At 44.2% G+C, this 19,653-nt stretch overlaps 1 protein-coding gene and 1 long non-coding RNA gene across 5 annotated transcripts; one reads left to right on the forward strand and one right to left on the reverse strand.

Annotated features, from left to right (window-relative positions):
* Window positions 1-404: 404 nt before the first annotated feature.
* On the reverse strand, window positions 405-1,819 carry LOC131382561 (uncharacterized). The gene is made up of 2 exons (XR_009212122.1): window positions 1,267-1,819; window positions 405-1,161 (listed from the first exon to the last, which is right to left on the reverse strand). It is a non-coding gene; the product is annotated as an uncharacterized LOC131382561 (long non-coding RNA).
* LOC116463705 (peptidyl-prolyl cis-trans isomerase H) lies at window positions 953-19,431 on the forward strand. Of its 4 annotated transcripts, none has more exons than XR_009212120.1 (11): window positions 953-1,136; window positions 1,463-1,527; window positions 1,847-1,870; window positions 2,141-2,185; window positions 3,473-3,515; window positions 7,490-7,582; window positions 8,605-8,692; window positions 9,172-9,212; window positions 9,979-10,066; window positions 10,668-10,772; window positions 19,257-19,431. XR_009212120.1 is itself a non-coding variant. In XM_032146926.2 (10 exons), the coding sequence occupies exons 1-9, from the start codon at window positions 1,071-1,073 to the stop codon at window positions 10,045-10,047; spliced, it is 534 nt and encodes a 177-aa protein (XP_032002817.1). In that variant the 5' UTR covers window positions 962-1,070; the 3' UTR covers window positions 10,048-10,066; window positions 19,257-19,431. The 4 variants fall into 4 exon arrangements, 2 of the variants coding, with proteins under 2 accessions (XP_032002817.1, XP_058290794.1); XR_009212121.1 differs by lacking the exon at window positions 19,257-19,431 and adding an exon at window positions 11,506-13,119; XM_032146926.2 differs by lacking the exon at window positions 10,668-10,772 and having other exon boundaries at window positions 962-1,136.
* Window positions 19,432-19,653: the final 222 nt, after the last annotated feature.

The following is a 19,653-nucleotide window of genomic DNA, read 5'->3' on the forward strand; positions in this document are numbered from 1 at the left end:
GTGTGGCAGGAAATGAGGTGTAGACACATACTACACGAAGATAATGTGGAAGGGGGGGTGGCATGAAGAAAACAAACCAGTGATCTGACTGACCAAGGGCTACTTTAGATTAGGTCTAATGTTGCCTCTGAGGAGGTAACATCTGGGGTGAGCCCTGAACTACAAGGAGCATTACTTTCCACATACATACCCCAACCAACCCCCACCATCCCCCACCAACCCACATTACGATCTAGAAGGAATATTTCAGACAGAAGTAACAGCTATTACAAGGCCCTAAAGAGAGGAGGGATCTTAGTGACCTGGAGGAACAGACAGGTCAGAGCACAGTAACTAAGGGCAAGTGGTACAAGATGAGGTCAGGTAGGTGATAGCCAGATAAATACACTGTAGGGCTTCGTATGTACGGAATTGGATTTTATTCTAAATATAGGAAGCCAGGAGTTATTTTAAAAATAAATAGGAAGCACAAGAGTTATTTTAAAAATAAAACATAAAAAACTCTAGTTGCTTTATGGGAAATGAATTGGAAATGACAAAACTGGTAGCTTGTGGCAGAACTGAAACATAATCTATTGTCTTGACTTGGAGGAAGGGATATTTACTTAGCAAGCCTTTACGTGCCAAGCTGTTCTAAACGCTGAGGATGAACAAACCAGAGTTCCTGCCTTCACGGTGTTCACAGACTAGCGGGCAGAAGACAGACAGCACGTGTGGCGGTGCAGAGGCCGATAAGGAGGACCCTGGCGACTGCCTAGTCCAAAAGTCCTAGCTAGAGCAAGATCAACTTGTACTGCCCTTAGTACAGCCACGTGAGTGGGGTGACCATTGACCTTAACCAAAAAGACGTCAAGGCTTTCCTCCTCCTCACTCCCGCGTCCCCAGTGCCAGGCAGTCTCCCAGCTAGACCCCAGCAGCCTCAGCACACACTGCACGGCGCGACAGCTTCCGGGGGCGGGGCCTGGTCTCGCTCCACGTCTACCGCGCCTGCTCCCCGGACGAAATCCGCGGACCGGGCTTTAGGTTCGCCGGAATCCCACGCTCCCGACTTCTGCTTCCGGGTCGGAGCCATGGCGGTGGCAAATTCAAGTCCTGTTAACCCCGTGGTGTTCTTTGATGTCAGCATTGGCGGTCAGGTGAGATCCAGGAGGCTGCCCACACCTGCGCCGAAGGAAAACTGCTCGGGGCTAGGCAGGCAGAACTCACCGAGAGGGAGCGAACTCGGGAAGCCAGCCAGAAAGTGAAATTGCACCCGAACCTACCGACCTGCCGGGCGGGGTGAAAGGAGGAGGAGGAGTCTCCCCAATCCTAGCGCCCCGCTTCTGGAGGAACTGGGCGGTTAGGGAGGTGGAGGTGGGAGATCCCGAGCGGCAGGGTGGTGGGTCAGCCCATCATGCCTCCTGCCCCGTGAAGCCCTTATGGTCTTGGACTGGGCCTTCTGACAGTCTCCCGCTGATTGCAGGAAGTTGGCCGCATGAAGATCGAGCTCTTTGCCGACGTTGTGCCTAAGACGGCCGAGAACTTTAGGTAAGGACGTGCTCCAACTCCGCCGGATTAGCTGAGGCAGAAGCCGGGCTCCAGTCAGCCGCCTGAAATAACCTGTCTACCTCTGTCCGTCCGCTCACTGCTCTTGAGATCTGATTCCTCCGTGCATTGCACTGTCTGGTTGCCGTTTGGATTGTTCCCGTGTTAATTTACGTTCTTAATCTGTGTGTCTGCGTGTCTGGACGTCTGGCTGGCCGATTGGTGGACTTGCTGGCTCCAGTGTTTGTTCTTTCCCGTATTTAGAGGCGCTCACGACTGTGATGTCATAGTGATTAAATCATTCATTTTTTGTCCCTTTCAGGCAGTTCTGCACCGGAGAATTCAGGTCAGTTTCAGATGTGTTTGACTTTTTTGCCTGCTCCAGAGGGGTGTTCTGGGGCTGCAGTGAGGGTATCGGTGAACCACCTGCTGGCCTTGAATGATTGCTGGTGACAGTGATAGAAGGTAATGCCCCAAGGGTCTGTCCCTAGTTTATTTGCCTTCTTTATGTCTGTCAACCATCTTTAGGAGAGTCCTTTTGGCTCCAGTGCATGGTAAACTGGAAAGGCCTTGTGCTACCTGCTGTCACTCCAAGTCTCTTTCTTTTTGGTTGTAGAAAAGATGGGGTTCCAATAGGATACAAAGGAAGCACCTTCCACAGGTAAGGCTCTTGGCAAGCCATCCTGGAGTCTTTCAGAAATATTTCCTGGGGGATTAGGCTCTTTAGAGGAAAATAAAACCAGAGGGTAATTCTTACATTTCTTGAGAAGAAATGTTTTTGTGGACTCAACAACTGAAGATTTATTAAATGTTCTAATTCTACTTACACTCTCCCACTTCTTAGGTCTTTAAAACAGAAACTACTCATCTTTACAATATCTTGTCTTTTTCATGCACTTGTTTGTGCGAATGCAGATTTTTAAAAAAGTACACTTGTAATCCTAAAGTGCATATAATATATCCTGCTGGTTGATATTTATAACTAATTCCTAAAATGATCATATATGATTGTCCAAGGATAATCGTATTTCCTGGGGAGTGGAGTATGGCAACACTTAGTCTCATTTCAATATAGAATCTTTCTCATGGCCTCACTGTGGTTAGTAACAATATTAGCACATAATTATATCACAGCTTTAGAGCTGTGGGTCTCTAATCCCCAGTAAGACTCCTGTGAAGTGGTATGTGTGATCTGCATTCTACAGAGGAGGAAACTGAGGATAAGAAAGGTTAAGGACCCTCCCTAGGGGTAATAGTTAACAGTTGTTAAGCCTTGCATGTGTAGCAGTACATTTCACATAAATTCTCTGTAGTTCTTTCCCCCAAATTTACATCAAACCCTTGATCTGCCTTTTGCTTTGGCAAGTAAGCTTTTAGCCCCTTCTTCTTGTTACTGTTCAGGTACCAGATCATGCACTCGATCAACTCTAACATGCCCTAATTTATAACTAAAATCCTTTTTTATGGTTAATTATCCTTTCAGCTTAATCATTCAGGAAAAGAATAATCTTCGGGTTTTTTTTTTTTTTTTTTTTTGAGACAGAGTCCCACTCTGTCACCCAGGCTAGAGTGCAGTGGCATGATCTTGGCTCACTGCAACCTCCGCCTCCTGGGTTCAAGCAATTCTTCTGCCTCAGCCTCCCGAGTAGCCAGGACTACAGGCATGTGCCACCACGCTCGGCTAATTTTTGTATTTTTAGTAGAGACAGGGTTTTGCCATGTTGGCCAGGCTGGTCTCAAACTCTTGGCCTCATGTGATCTGCCTGCCTCGGCCTCCCAAACTGCCGGGATTACAGGCGTGAGCTACCGTGCCCAGCTAAGAATAATGATTTTATAATTGCCAAAGTGAGTGTATTTTGAAATCAATGTTAATCTAATACAATAATAACAAAGTCTATGTTTTTCTAAACCATAAAATCTTCTCAGTATTCTTTGCTCTCTGTTTCAGGGTCATAAAGGATTTCATGATTCAGGGTGGAGATTTTGTTAATGTAAGTACTATTCCTTTCCTATCAAAGACCTATAGTTTTAGTTTTTGTTGTTATTGCTGCAATTGCTGTTTTTACTACAGAGACCCAGTCTTAAGGCTTAAGAACAATAGCCAGGTTTGATGGGGGTGTTGGAGAGAATGGTGATGGGCAAGTTCTTGAAAGTGGCTGGGCACAACTGACTGTAGATAACAGACTTTAGCACTTTGATTGAGGCATTAAATTCCATGGTCCAAATCTCAGCCTTTTTGAGCCAGAAATTGGACTTTTTAAGAATACCTATAGATGATCTATGATGGGTTCACACTAATTAGTCATATGAAACTTAGTCAGAAATCAGCTGTGGTTTGTTTTTGTTTTTGTTTTTTTCTGAATGGAGCTAAGTCTCCTTCTAGTGGGCTAAATGCTTGTCTCATTTTCTCTTTTACTTCTGGTGTCACAGTGCCTGGAAAGCTGAGTTTTTCATAAGAAGTTGATTTGTGGGCAAGGAATCAGAGCGAGAGAGGTAGATAGTTCTGGAGGAATTTTGCTCTATTCTCTGGGAGGGCCCAGTGAAATAGTTCTTTTTTGCTAACCATAACTTTCTTGTAAGTAAACTGTTTTTGTCCCCCATATGAAGCCTCCCTCCCCACCCCAACCTTGGAGGGCGTGGGATAAACTACATTTTTTTCTTTCTTAAACCTGCTTTTGTCCTTACCCCCCACTTCTGTGCATGGTCTTTCTTTACTCTTATTAATATCATTTGGTTAGTTGTGTTGCTATTTTCTTGGATCTGGGAGACATTTGTTCTCTTTTATGTGTTTATTTAGTCTGGCTCTCATGAGTTTTTAAGACCTCTTTCCTTTCCTATGCAATATAGGGTTGCAGAGTGGCAGGTTTTAGGCTGAATTATGCTTTTACCTATGTTTTGTTTCATCTGCATGGTGTTATATAACTGTGAAATGGCACAAAAAATCCTAGTTTTGTTTTCTCTTTAAAAAATGGAAAGTGGAGGTATGCTGGGCCTGCATTTCTCACAGTGGCAGTGACAGTGACAATTGGTTGGAATCAAGGAACTGGTCCCTTTGGACATGGTATATCTTTGCCATTTCACCAGTCTCCACAACTGTTGCCCTTATTTATGTTGCCTGCTCCTATAGGCATTTGTTTCCAACCCCTGGAAACGAATAATGATAGTGAGGTTTGTTAGCTGGTAAGAAGGGCCGAGAAGCTGTCCTCTGCCTTCTTTCCTTTTTTTTCCCCTAGGCTCCCCCATTGCCTTACAAGGAGAGGAACAGCTTTTTACTAGTCTTTGCCCCAGGCACATCTGATCACTTGTCGATAACTCTGGGGTTAGACAATAGTTGCTCAGTTTGAAGGCCAGCCCAGTTAAAAGCAATTGCTGGCAGGGCTCACATCTGTAATCCTAGTACCTTGGGATGCTGGGAGGATTGCTTGATCCCAGGAGTTTGAGACCAGCTTGGCAACATAGTAAGACCCTGTCTCTACAAAAATAAAAAAAGTTATTTTTTATTTTTTTATTTTTGGTGGTGTGCGGCTGTAGTCCCAGGTACTTGGGAGGCTGAGGTAGGAGGATCCCTTGAGCCCAGGAGGTCAATTCAAGGCTGCAGTGAGCCATGTTCATGCCACTGCACTCCAGCCTGGGTGACAGAGCGAGACCTTGTCTAAAGGAAAAAAAAAAGCTTGCTTAGAACCTTCCTTGGGGAAGGCAAAATGGAATAAGCAAGAGTCAGAAAAAATCACAATTTGAGACCTTCCAAAGTTTGACCAAGAATATTTGTTTTGTTCATTTATTTTTGGTTTTAATAGTATTTATTATTTTGGTTGCAAAAGGAAAGTGCAAAGAAGAAAATAAATCACCAAATGAATTACCCTCAATCTCACCTCACAATATACTATTGGCATTTTGGTTTACAGTTGTCAGTCTTACCTTGGTATGTATATGTGTGTTTATATAATTTTTAACAGACTTAAAATAATCTATATGTTTTACTTTTTTTGTACTTCATAATTGTCCATATTTTCCCTTGTCCTTACATCTTCTAAAACATGCTTTCTAATAGCCACCTAGTATTTCATTATGAATAGACAAGTTATTTGATCAATTCACTATAGTTGAAGATAAGTTGCTTTCTATTGTTTGCTCCAAATTATTAATTTTGTAATTTTCCCTATTGTTTCTGGAGAGCTATAGATAATGTGATTACGGAGAATGGCACGGTAACTGATGTGTCCCTTAGGTTCACTGGGAAATTGGAGATGAACTTGTTTTCTCTCTTCCTTCTGTATTAATATGTATGTGGAATTAGTTAATGACACAATAGCTTATTTGATTATATAGTGCTATATTGTTTGCACAGTGCTTTTTACAGACACTTATCTAATTGAATCTTCATGATAACTGTAAAGAGTAGGTAATTTCATCCTCACTTCATAGATGAGGAAATTGAGGCCCACAGATAGGAAGTGACTTTCCCAGCTCTAAGTGATAGATCTGGAACTCAAATTCACATCTTCTGTTTTTTTTTTGAGATGGAGTCTCGCTCTGTCGCCCAGGCTGGGGTGCAGTGGTGCAATCTTGGCTTACTGCAACCTCCACCTCCCGGGTGGGTTCAAGCAGTTCTCGTGCCTCAGCCTCCCGAGTAGCTGGGATTACAGGCGCCGCCACCACACGTGGCTAATTTTTGTATTTTTAGTAGAGATGGGGTCTCACCATGTTGGCCAGGCTGGTCTCAAACTCCTGACCTCAGGTGATCCACCCTCCTCAGCCTCCCAAGGTGATGGGATTACAGGTGTGAGCCACCGCACCAGGCCAGGTCTTTCTAATATACAGACTTGATTTTATTTGATAATATTTAGCCAAATAAAGGTTTGAATTTGGACAGTTTTTCTTTATTCTCTGGCTTATATTAATGGTTGTTCTTTCCCAAAAAGGGACCCTTGATTCTACACTGGGTCAGTGTTTTCCCTTTCTCCCATGCACTCTTTCTCTTTACTAACAGGTGAGGAGAGCTTGATCTTTTTGGCACTTCTCGATATTGCCTTTAAAATTCAGGGATTCTATTTAAGGCACTGCAAATATGGCCTTGGTCAAATTGTTTTATTACCCAGACTTTAGTTTCCTTACATGAAAAATGGGGAAGATGATAATGCTTATTCCTCAAGGTTGCTGGAAGAGCAAAGAGATAATGCAAATAAAGCTAGTTTAAGCAGAAATTGGGAGTTTATAATAAAGGGAGTGTTTCATGGAACTAAAGGAAGAAATAGAACTAGGAACTAGAACCATAGAGAACCAAGGCAGTTCTTTATCTCCATTTCTCTAGTGCTTGCTACACATCTGTGTTGTGTTCTCTTTCTGTTCTGTAGCCCACCTTGCAAATGGTAGTCACATCCAGCTTTCAGGTTTACATGATACAAATTTAGCCTCAAAGAGAGCATCTATCCCACCTCCAGATTCCCAGAGAAGGAACTCTAGTTGGCCCAGTGTGAGTTAGGCATCCTTCCCTGGATCAATCATCTATGACCAGGAGGGTGGTATCATGTTGTACATACAGACTGCCAAGAGCTCACCCACCCTCTTAGATAGTTTAGGGGAATGGCGTGGTAGTCACTTAAGTGGGTACTTTTATGTGACTGAAGGCATGAGAGTCTTCAGGAATGGCAAGGATTGAGTATGTGATCACCTTGTTGCTGTTCCCTACTTTGTCTGCATCTTAATTGATCTTTCTAGAGGCCCAGCTGTGACCTGTTTTATCCAGTCTATAAAATGCTCCAGCCAGTCTTTGTGGGCTGTAGGTACCTTGTGTAAGGCTTGCTCTGATTGCAAGGTGGGGTCAAATAGGTGCAGCTTCCAAGATGACCAACAACAGTAAGAGTAGACTTTAAAGACATCAGGCTTTAGGTGCGACAGTGTTCTTCCTCTGGTTTCCAGGGACCCAACACTCCAAGTCACTAATACTTCCCTTCTCTCTGCTCAGGGAGATGGTACTGGAGTCGCCAGTATTTACCGGGGGCCATTTGCCGATGAAAATTTTAAACTTAGACACTCAGCTCCAGGCCTGCTTTCCATGGTAAGTGAGGTCCAATCAAGGTTTTGGGTTATAGCCAGCTGGTTTCTGGGCCCCTCTTGAGGCCCAGTGCTGTCTCTTGGGATGGAAGCAAATGCTTTCCTTCTTTTGCTTGGCCCAGGATTCACCTTTACCACCTCCTTTCTCAGTCTGGTTTGACTGAGAAAACCAGTAGGTATGCTGGCTCACGCCTGTAATCCCAGCACTTTGGGAGGCTGAGGCAGGTGGATAACCTGAGGTCAGCAGTTCGAGACCAGCCTGGCCAACATGGTAAAACCCCGTCTCTACTAAAAATACAAAAAATTAGCCAGGTGTGGTGGTGGGTGCCTGTAATCCCATCTACTCGGGAGGCTGAGGCAGGAGAATCGCTTGAACCCAGGATGGGGAGGTTGCAGTGAGCTGAGATCACGCCACTGCACTCCAGCCTGGGCAACAAGAGCAAAACTCCATCTTAAAACAAACAAACAAAAGAAAAGAAAACCAGTAGGTAAGGCCCACTAGCAGGCTAGCAGGCTGGGGAACTAAAATCTGAACCAGGATTTGTGTCTGGGCATTCAGCCCTACTGCTCAGAATGTAAACAGCTGTGCTTTCAAGACATATTCATAGCTGGGCGTGGTGGCTCACACCTGTAATCCCAGCACTTTGGGGAGGCCAAGGCAAGAGGATTGCTTGAGGTTGAGGTCAGGAGTTTGAACAATCTGGGCAACATAGTGAGACTTAGTCTCTACTTAAAAAAAAAAAAAAAATTAGCCAGGTGTGGTGACACAGACCTGTAGTCCCAGCTACTATGGAGGCTGAGGTGGGAGGATTGCTTGAGTCCAAGAGTTTGAGGCTGCAGTGAGCCATATCCTGTTCATCTCTGTATCCTTGGATCCTAGCTTAGGCCCTAGCTCATAATAGGTGCTAAGTTACATTTACTGAAAAAAACCATGGAGGAATCAGTGTTACAAGCTCTTTTGGAAATCTTGCCCTTCAGCTAACATGGCCAGGGAAACTTACTGCAGGTATATTTGGTTTCCATCAGGCGAACAGTGGTCCAAGTACAAATGGCTGTCAGTTCTTTATCACCTGCTCTAAGTGCGATTGGCTGGATGGGAAGCATGTGGTGTTTGGTAAGCCCTACTCCTGTCCCATGGTCCAGGCCCCATTCACCCCGGATGGAACCTCCAGAGGAGTTAGTTCTCAAACTCTTATCAAGAACGCTCAACTCATGTAACTGCTTAGGTGGTAATAGAGAAAACAGAAATGGTGGGGAGGTGGGGAACATGTGTGGCTAGAGAACTAGAGGGAAGGACAAAAGGGCCATTTGATATAGTATGGAACCACTTAGGGGGAAAACCCAGTTGCTAGCACCAAAGAAATGCCATAGAGGCAGCATGATACGGTGAGACTTTGGAGTCACTCAGGTATAAGTTTGAGCCCTAACTCTACTTATTACCTATGACCTTGAGCAAGTCATTTCACCTCTACTGCTTCTTAATTTCCTAAAGTTAGTATGAGGGTCTAATGAGAAAATAGCTAAGAATGGGCTTTGGAAGCTGGAAAATGCTATGTAAACAAGAATAAAGTCCAGCTCACACTCTTCCTACAGGAAAAATCATCGATGGACTTCTAGTGATGAGAAAGATTGAGGTAAGTACTGCTTTGATTTTTCTCTTTCTCTGCCATTCTGGTCTGGTACTGTCTGACTAGCGTCCAGGAGCTAGAGAATGGGGAATGAGCTCCAGTTTGTTAGGCCCGGTCTTCATTGCCTCAGGAAAAGGGAGGAGAAACCACATAAGTTAGCCTGTCTGGCCAACACTGAGGTTTGGCCTCTGATGACCCTGTTGCCTACTTGATAAAATTCTACTCCTCGGCATTGCGTTCAAGGTCCTTCATGATTCGTCCCTGTCTACCTCTCCATGGCACCTTCTCCTGCCACTGCCTCTTCCATGTTCCAGTCACATCAGGCTACTAGCTCCTCTCTAAATCTGCCATACACGTCCCTGCCACTTGCTCTTTCCTGCCCCTGAGCCTTTGCCCACACAGTTTCCTGTAGCTGGAATGCTCTTCTTTCCTTCCCTCCCGATGGAATCCCATTCATCCCTCTAGGCACAGTTCAAATACCCCTCTTTTGTGAATCCTTCCCTGACCTCTTTAAGCCCCAGTTTAGCTGCCCATCTAACCCTTATCCAACTCTCTCTTATAACTTTTTCTTATATTATCATAAGTTTGATATTTTCTAAGTGTTTTGCATTTTCTCTTTGATAGATATTATATGCTTTACCTGTCTGCCAGGACATGGACTGTTTCTGAGTGCTGAGTCCTTAGCACAGGGCTGGCAGGCATCAGTAAAAGTTTGATAAGGGAATGAGGAAGTGCCTGAGTGGATAAATCTCCACTGTGCTTTTTTTCCTAGAATGTTCCCACAGGCCCTAACAATAAGCCCAAGCTACCTGTGGTGATCTCGCAGTGTGGGGAGATGTAGTCCAGAGAGACTGAATCAGGTAAGTGTGTCTCTCTCCTATTGGGTTAGGAGTCAGACCTCAGAGAAGGTAGCATGGTCTACTGGAAAGAACTTTAGTCCTGAAGACATGAGATTGAGCCCATTTCCTCTGTGTGTGGCCTTGGAGTGGTCACTTTCCTTCTCTGAGCACGTTTCCTCATCTGTCAAATGGAAATACTGTAATACCTATCTCTCAGAGTCACTGTAAAAATCAGAAAGGGTTGTAGGAGCACTTTACTTTTCTATCACTTTGTAATGTACAAAGTATCAATGTGAAAACTACTCAGGCAGTTTGTAACAGCACTCTCAGACTACAGTTCCATTCAGTAGTCCGCCTAGAAAGACCTGGCTCCAGGCCTGAGTAACTCTCTGCTGGGACCAGGCCAGGCAGCCAGGAGACACACCTGTCATGCTTCTCATCAGAACTGATGCTGCAATTCCAGGCCTTGACTTCGTATTTGCTGGCCTCATAGGTGAATGCCTTGCATCTTCCAGCCTACGAGGACTCATTTCTTACCCGTAATTACCACTGCCTGCTCTGCGCTGGGCAGCATACTAGCTGTAGAGAGGGGGACAAAGAATTGAAAGATGTCTCCTTTCAGGAGCTCATGGAAAGTAAGACATTCCGAGAGGTGATCACTAGTAACATGAGTGACATTGCCAAGTGTGAGAAGAGTACAAGGGAGAAATCCATCACTTCCAGCCAGGTGAGGGGTAGTGATGTTTTGTTTTTCTTTTTTTTTTTTTCAAACCTGCAAAAAAGTTAGAAGATAATACCTTGAACACCCATATATCTTCACTTAGATTCACCAGTGATTAACATTCTTGTTTTATTGCTTTGCCTTAACAATTGTTTTTTGCTTTCCCTTCTTGTCTCCTCACCCATTTCCATCGCCTCTCCTCCTCCCTTCCTGCTCCTCTTCCCTCCCTCCATCCTTTCCTTCCTATCTTTCTTCCCATCTTCCTTCCTTTACCCTTTCTTCTTTTCTTTCCCATTTGAAAGTTGCAGACTTCTTGACACTTTACCCCTAAGTATTTCTGCAAGGAACTCCTAAAAATAAGAACATCCTACGTAACCACAATGTTATCTAATATATAGTACATTTTCAGACCTCCCCAGTTGTCCCAAAAGTAACTTTTGTAGCTTAAGAAAAGGTGATCCAATCAAGGTTCCCATATTTCATTTCATTTGGTTTACACAAGTAACAATACACTCTCATTGTGAAAACTTTCACACCAAACAGATAAAGAGAAAGCCCCTCTTGACAATACCCACCCACAATTCCACTCCCCTTTCCAGAGGTCACTTCCTTATTAGTTTGATGTATGTCCATCAGGGCCTTTGCCTTGCCCATTTGGGAGGTTTTCTTTTTCCCAAATGAAATCATACTATATTTTTCATGTTCTAAAAAATATGTCTTGAAAACTTTTCCTTCTTAGTTCATGTAAAACCACCTTGTATTAAAAAATGAAAACAGCCCGGCACAGTGGCTCACTCCTGTAATCCCAGCACTTTGGGAGGCCAAGGAGGGCAGATAGCTTGAGCTCAGGAGTTCGAGACCAGCCTGGGCAACCTGGTGAGACCCCGCCTTTCCAAAAAAAAAAAAAAAAATTGGCCAGGTGTGGTGGTGCAAGCCTGTAGTCCCAGCTACTCAGGAGGCTGACATGGGCGGATTACTTGAGCCCAGGAGTTTGAGGCTGCAGTAAGCTATGATCATACCACTGTACTCCGGCCTGGGTGACAGAGTGAGACCCCATCTCAAAAAAAAAAAAAAAGGAAAAGAAAAACTGAAACTGCAGTGCAGGCTGAGCATCCCTAATCTGAAATCCCAAACGCTCCAGAATATGAAACTTTTTGAGCACCGACATGACATTAGAAGTGGAAAATTCCACACCTGACCTCATGTGATGGATCATAGTCAAAAATTTGTTTCATGCACAAACGTATTAAAAATATTGTATAAGATTACCTTATACGATAGCTATAAGTAGCTAGGACTACAGGTACGTGCCACCACGCCCAGCTAATTTTTATATTTCTTGGTAGAGATGGGGTTTCACCATGTTGGCCAGGCTGGTCCCGAACTCCAGACCTCAAGTGGTCTGCCCACCTTGGCCTCCTGAAGTGCTAGGATTACAGGCCTGAGCCACTGCCCCAAGCTGAGCATTAGTTCTTAATTTTATATGTTGTAATTGTTTTCTTCAGAATATATTTTAATAAAAAAATTAGTATTGTGTTGCTTAAGTTTGGTGATATTCTTTTTTAAAGAGAAGTTCTAAATTTTGATGAAGTCCAAATTGTCAGTCTTTCACTGCTTTTCGGTTTTGTCTCATTTAAGGTCTTTACTACCTCAGATCACAATGTTTTCCGTGTTTTTTCTAGTGTTTCTTTTTATATGGTGGAACTAAGATCATTTTTCTAGTATTTTTAAAGTCTTATTTGTATATTCATAAAACCATCTATAATTAATTTTTCTGTATAGTGTTAAGATAGGACTTTTTCTTGTCTTTTTTTCCAAATGGAGATCCAGTCAAATACTTGACCATTTTAATGACTCTACAACACACCTTTATCTGTGACCAACTCTGTTCAGAGTATCCGGCACTTACAGGCATTCAGTAAAAATTTATTACATGAGTTAAGTAGAGAGGGAGGAATGTCAGGCATTTTAGGCAGGGAACTGGTGTGAGCAAATGCTGAGGCTGGAATGCACAAGTGTGTGCTGAGAGCTGCATGTGGACCTCTCTTGTTCAGCCAGATGATCCCTTCTCAGGCCCACTTGACACCCTGAGCTTTCCTTTCTGCCAATACTGGGTCCCCCTTGGGCCCAGCCTGCTCTCCCTCTTCAATGGCTGCTGGCCATTCCCTCCCTCTCCTACTCATTTCTCTGCTATAACTAAAGTTGAGTTCATAGGTCCTTTCTTTCCAAAGACTGACCACTGATCACTACCAGAGGAGAGACGATAACAAAAAGAATAAAGTTTAGAAATTCTTAATGTTGGGGCCTCTTTTCTGTATCTTTCTGAGTCTTTTACATAAAGTTACTGGAAGTCCTTGTTGAGGTTTTATTTCTGAGGGTGGGGATCATCAACCCTCCCCACTCTCCCCCACTGTTAGCAAAAGTTATATGAACTTTTGCCTCCAAGAAAGCCCTTCTTCTCAGCCTGCAACCCAAGCAGAACGCATTCCTCAGGTGGCCATTGTACATTCCACAGGCCTGCTAGACCAGGACTGTCCATAGGCTGTGATGATGGAAAAATTCTAGATTTGGGAGGTCCAGTATGGTTGCTACCAGCCCCATGTGACAACGGAACACTTAAAATGTGGCTGGTGCAACTGAGAGACTAAACTGTTAACTTTTTACTTTTTATTTATTTATTTATTTATTTATTTATTTATTTGAGATGGAGTCTCGCTCTGTCGCCCAGGCTGTAGTGCAGTGGCGCCATCTTGGCCCACTGCAAACTCTACCTCCCGGATTCAAGCAATTCTCCTGCCTCAGCCTCCTGAGTAGCTGGGATTACAAGCGCACGCTGCCGTGCCTGGCTATTTTTTGTATTTTTAGTAGAGATGGGGTTTCATCATGTTAGCTATGCTGGTCTTGAACTCCTGAGACCAGGTAATCTGCTCATCTTGGCCTCCCAAAGTGCTGGGATTATAGGCGTGAGCCAACATTCCAGCCTATTTATTTTTTTTATTGACAGAACTAAGCTGTAATTTATTAAATTTAAATTAGGCTGGATGTGGTGGCTCACACCTATAATCCCAGCACTTTGGGAGGCTGAGGTGGGTGGATCGCTTGAGGCCAGGAGTTCGAGACCAGCCTCGCCGACATGGTAAAACCCATCTCTACTAAAAATACAAAAATTAGCCGGGCGTGATGACGCACGCCTGTAGTCCCAGCTACTCTAGAGGCAAAGGCACGAGAATCTCTTGAACCCGAGAGGCAGAGGTTGCAGTGAGCCAAGACTGCCATTGCACTCTAGCCTGAGCGACAGAGCGAGACCCTGTCTCAAAAATAAATAAGTAAATTAAAAAAATAATAAATATAAAGAGCCAGTTGTAGCTAGTGGCTACTGTACTGGACAGTGAGCTCTTTTAAATGTAAGCCTCTCAATCTACTCGCCCTGGCTTGCTTAGAACTGAATCTCGTAGCTAATACTTAAGGGCACTATAATTCAAGCAGTTATCCTTCATTGAATTCTTCCTGTGCCCAAATAATGAGCTAAGAACTTTACTTGAATTATCGCATTTCACTTTACCAAAAATCCCCATCATAGGTTTTAAAGTGTTAGGAAATCTGGGTGGCAGTCTAATGTAAAGGGGTTCCACAGATGGGCACCCCATTTTGGGTTTCTGAATAATGTGATTTGAGAAAAATTAATGAAAGAGGAGATGAATTTCCCAGGGAGCAGGGGTCTGGAGGGAAGGGAAGTGGTATTTTTAAGCCCTATTGGGCAGTATTTTTTTTTTTTTTGAGATGGAGTCTTGCTCTGTCGCCCAGGCTAGAGTGCAGTGGCGTGATCTCGGCTCACTGCAGACTCTGCCTCCCAGGTTCAAGCAATTCTCCTGCCTCAGCCTCCTGAGTAGCTGGGATTACAGGTGCCCACCACCGCACCTGGCTAATTTTTGTATTTTTTTAGTAGAGACGGGGTTTCACCATCTTGGCCAGGCTGGTCTCGAACTCCTGAATTCATGATCCATCCGCCTCGGACTCCCAAAGTGCTGGGATTACAGGCATGAGCCACCGCGCCCGGCCAGGCAGTATTTCTTATACTTTAATGCGCATATGGATCTCCAGGAGATTTGTTGTAAAACAGTGGTTCTGACTCAGTGGGTTTGGATGGGGACTGAGATTTTGCATTTCTAATCAGCTCTCAGGTGATGCTGATGCAGACTTTGAGAGGCAAGTCAATAGGGGATAAGAGTCTATCTTTTAATTGAGAACTTGCCATATTCCAAAAAAAACACCAAGAGGAAGTACTCTCTTGGTGGCACTAGTCCAGCAGGAATCCATTGCATTCACATCAAGATATCACCTAATCCTGCATTTGAGGCCTTGTGCCCAGGCACTGGGCATATGCAGTGAAACAGCTAAGAAGGAGATAGAAGACGGGTCACTTGATCAATTCTACCTCCGTATGGAGCACTTCTTTCCAGAACCTTTGTGTTTTCCCTTCCTAGGTTCTGACTTTGGTTTTAGTGAAAATGAAGTTTTGTGTACAATTTTTTTTTTTTTTTTTTTTTTAAAGACAGAATCTCACTCTGTCGCCCAGGCTGGAGTGCAGTGGCACGATCTCGGCTCACTGCAACCTCCACCTCCCAGGTTCAAGCGATTCTCATGCCTCAGCCTCCCGAATAGCTGGGATCACAGGCATGCACCACCACGCCTGGCTAATTTTTTTGTATTTTTAGTAGAGACAAGGTTTCACCATGTTAGCCAGGCTTGTCTCAAACTCCTGACCTCATGTGATCTGCCCGCCTTGACTTCCCAAAGTGCTGGGATTACAGGTGTGAGCCACCAAGCCTGGTCTGTACAACTTTAGTTATAGAAACCTTGGTTTTATCTCAGTGAGTTCTGGGAGATTTTTTTTTTTTTTTAGACAGGGTCTTACTCTGTCACCCAGGCTGGAGTGCAGTGGCGCAGTCACAGCTCACTGTATCCTCGACCTCCCTGGCTCAAGTGATCCTCCCACCTCAGCCTCCTTAGTAGGTGGGATTATAGGCGTGCAGCACCACACCCAGCTAACTTTTTAAAGATGGGGTTTCACCATGTTGCCCAGGCCGGTCTCAAACTCCGGGCTTCAAGCAATCTTCCCACCTCAGCCTCCCAAAATGTTGGAATTACAGGCATGAACGACCGTGCCAAGCCCTTGGAAAACTTTTTATGATGAATTTGGTTATGTATAGCATAAATGAACCTCTACCCTCAGGATTCTCCTGCTGTAGTCTGAATGGGTTGTTTGCTACTTACATATACATGGGAGAGGGTATATTTCTCTTTTGAAAGCCCAAGTTCTGGCAACTCTGCTAGTCTGATATGCTACCCCCTTCCCTGTGATCCTCAAACCTGGTACCAGTACCAAGTGGCAGAGAGCTTTCCTTAATTCATTGTTGCCTAGATTCTCTAACAGATAATAATCATTTTGGGGCACTTGTTAAACCTACGAATTCCTAGATCCCTTCCCTGGAGTATTTGATTGAGTGGCTTTGGGGTGGGACCAGGATGTTATGTTTGTAACAAGTATCTCACATGCTTCTTAATAGAAAAGTGTGGGAAACACTACTTTAGTTAGTGCTGGGGTGACTGTCTTTTATTTTAATATTTGGATCTTAGGAAAAATACAGAATTAGCACAATACATCATTTTACAGTTATTACAGCTTACAGTGAGGCAATATTGAAGTTCAAATAGTGATTAGCTTAAAAAATAAATTGTACCTGTGGATGACAGATATTGTAACAGTTGTGAACGTGCTATTTCAATGACTAAGGTTTAGGAAACACTGTGTGTCATTCTGGAATTACCTGTAGATGCGAGACATTCCCATAGGGGAAGATTAGGAAAGATGTGTTGGTGGCAGTTGGGCTGGTCCTGTTCATTCCATAACTAAGCGCTGATGAATTAAGATAGGTCCCATGCTGCATATGAGGCTACAGATTTGAAAAGTCAGTTCCATCCTTCAAGGAACTCAGTCTCTTGGGAGAACTGACAATTACAGTACAATAAAGCCCTGTATTGGAGGTTTTAGAACGAGGTGAGGAAAGCATAAATGCCCGGATCTTCCCGGAGTGGTTGAGTAGACTACAGAAGAGATGATGCTTCAGTTTAGTACAAGAAAGAATATAACTTGTCAGGTGGCTAAAACTGGGCAGGGCATTCCAGGCAGAGGGAACAGCCTATGCAAATTCACAAAGGCAGGAAACAGCAGGAAGTGTAGAGGAAGCTGCAAATAATTCAATATGACTGAAGCAGGAAGATATGAAAAGCAAACGGTGAGAAGGCTGGAGAGAGGCCAGGGCCAGTAGTGAAAGCCAGTGCCAAGCTTAGCAGTTCATATGTTATTCTGAGGGCAGGGGCTGACTTTCAGGCATGAAGTAATTGTTCCCTTTTGGGGAAGGAGTCCATTGTGCTCCTGAGATTCTCAAAAGGGGCACTGACCCTCCAAAAAAGAATCAGGCCGATACGAACCACTGAAGGATTTTCAGCAGAATACTGTAGATGAATTTTCATGTTCAGAAGATGATTCTGGCAGCATTGTGGAGGATGGGCTGGAGGCCAGTGAGGAGTCCACTGCAGTGTAGTCCAGGCAAGAGAAAAGAGGTTTTACATGAAAATATGGGTCTGGGGAGCACTGGAGATTTGGCAGCAAATATTTATGTGCCTGCTGGGCATGTGACACTGATTGTTCCCTGTCCTGAAACTCAGAAACTCTGCCAGCTGAAAAGGCCAGGGGTGGAGAGAATGTCTGGCTCCAGTCCATTCCAGTCCAGTACAAAGGCAAAGCTGCTTGCATTGCAGCCAAGTCTTACACACACAGAGGTTCCATTCTCTTCAGTGGAATACTATACAGCCTTAACAAAATAGAGGTAGATCTGGATGTGTTGGCAAGATTTCTAAGGTAAGTTAAGTGACAGTCAAGATGTAGTAATTTATGTAAGCATGTTACTGTTTATTTTGAATGACTTTCAGGAATCTCTGCAGTGATATATAGCAGACTGTTGATAATACTTCTGCAGAGTAGAGATAGCAAAGAGACTTTTCAGTTGGCTTATTTAAGCTTGAATTTTCTACCTTGAACATGTGTGTCGTAATAGAAATACGTACTGTTTATATGTAGTGTTAACTAATCCTAAATCCTCCCAGCACCTCCCAGGAGCCTGCCCACAGCTGTGGCTAACATCAGTTGTGAATCCATTGCTGATCTCTCCACCTCCTCTTCCAGGTCTAAGCCCAGACAGTGGGTGCTCCCACAGCACTTGGTTCATCTCTCCATTGTGGCATTTAATATACTGTATCACAAATGTGTCAGTCTGTTTTTCTCTGGACTGAGAACTTGTTGAAGCAAGGATCATGCTGACTAACATAGTGCCTGGTATGACAGAGCTTAGGTCCTGGCACACCATGCAGCTTACAAAGTACATTTATACATTTTCATACATTTTGCTTGAGGGCCCACAGTTAAACTTCAGTCTGTGCCTGCAGTACGATGCCAGTACTCATTGTCCACTGGGGCAAGGTGTGGCATGTTTGAGGAATGGCAGGAGGAGGGGGACAATAGTATCTGAGTGTACTTACTCAGATAAAAATATCCTTCTCTTAGTATAGCTTGCTCGACTTCAAGGTCGTAAACCCAGAGTGTGGACTTCCCTTTCTCTTTACCTCTGGGACCGAAACCTGCAAGGAAAAAGGATTGCTTTTTGTTCTGGACCTCCACAGAGAGCCATCAGAGTCTGACAAAAAGGACAAAGGCTTTGGAGCCAAGAAGACCAGGAAGCCTCATCACTGTCTAATTCTGTGACTTTAGTCAAGCCATGAAACCCCCTGGGACCCTACTCCTTTGCATAATTAGATAATATATAATGCATGGAGTTGTGAAGGGCAAATAAGTGAGATAGTATGCTTGACCATAAATGCTGGTTGCTTTCTTCCTGGTTCTTTTGTAATTTACTGCCCAGCTTTGCTCTGGGGACCCAAAGGTCTGACCTATGGTGAGAATCTGACCTGTTCTACCCTTTTGGGAAAAGAGGATTAGGAATATAGAGAATAGCTGGGAGTGGCCAGGCACGGTGGCTCATGCCTGTAATCCCAGCACTTTGGGAGGCCGAGGCAGGGAGATCACAAGGTCGGGAGTTCAAGACCAGCCTGGCCAATATGGTGAGACCTCGTCTCTACTAAAAATACAAAAATTAGCTGGGTGTGGTGGCAGGTGCCTGTATTCCCAGCTACTCAGGAGGTTGAAGCAGGAGAATTGCTTGAACCCGGGAGGCAGAGGTTGCAGTGAGCCGAGATCGTGCCACTGCACTCCAGCCTGGGCAACAGAATGGGACTCTGTCTCAAAAAAAAAAAAAAAAAGAGAGAGAGAGAGAATAGCTGGGAGCATTGTCTCATATGGGATGTCCTCTTCCAGCTCCTCTGAGGTGCTTACCTCCCCATCCCACACTGACCTCCATGCCTCTGCCATTGTAGGCCTTCCCTTCTTCTTGGTGGTGTTCTTGAGTAAGATAATCTGGACTGGCCCCTGTGTTTGCTTCCCTGCCTGCTGCTGCCCCATTTGATCAAGAGACCATGGAAGTGTCAGAGATTCAGAATCCAAGATTGTCTTTAAGTTTTCAACTGTAAATAAAGTTTTTTTATATGTGTATGTTTTTTTTTTCTTTTGGTTTTGTTTGTTTGTGTGTTGTTTTTAAATAGTTGTAATAGCCCTGTCTCCTCACACCTCAGCTTCAGCTAAGAGGACTGGCACTCCTCAGAGGCCAGCATGGACCAGAGCCAAGTTTTGCTGTGTATAGTTGATGCCTCTTGACTTGCAGGCAGTTGTAGCAAACCTAACTCTCTCAGGTTACAGCTGATGGACAAAGAAGGC

The sequence above is a fragment of the Hylobates moloch genome, unplaced genomic scaffold (genome assembly GCF_009828535.3).
Source record: "Hylobates moloch isolate HMO894 unplaced genomic scaffold, HMol_V3 SCAFFOLD_54, whole genome shotgun sequence".
Taxonomy (NCBI): Eukaryota; Metazoa; Chordata; class Mammalia; order Primates; family Hylobatidae; genus Hylobates; species Hylobates moloch.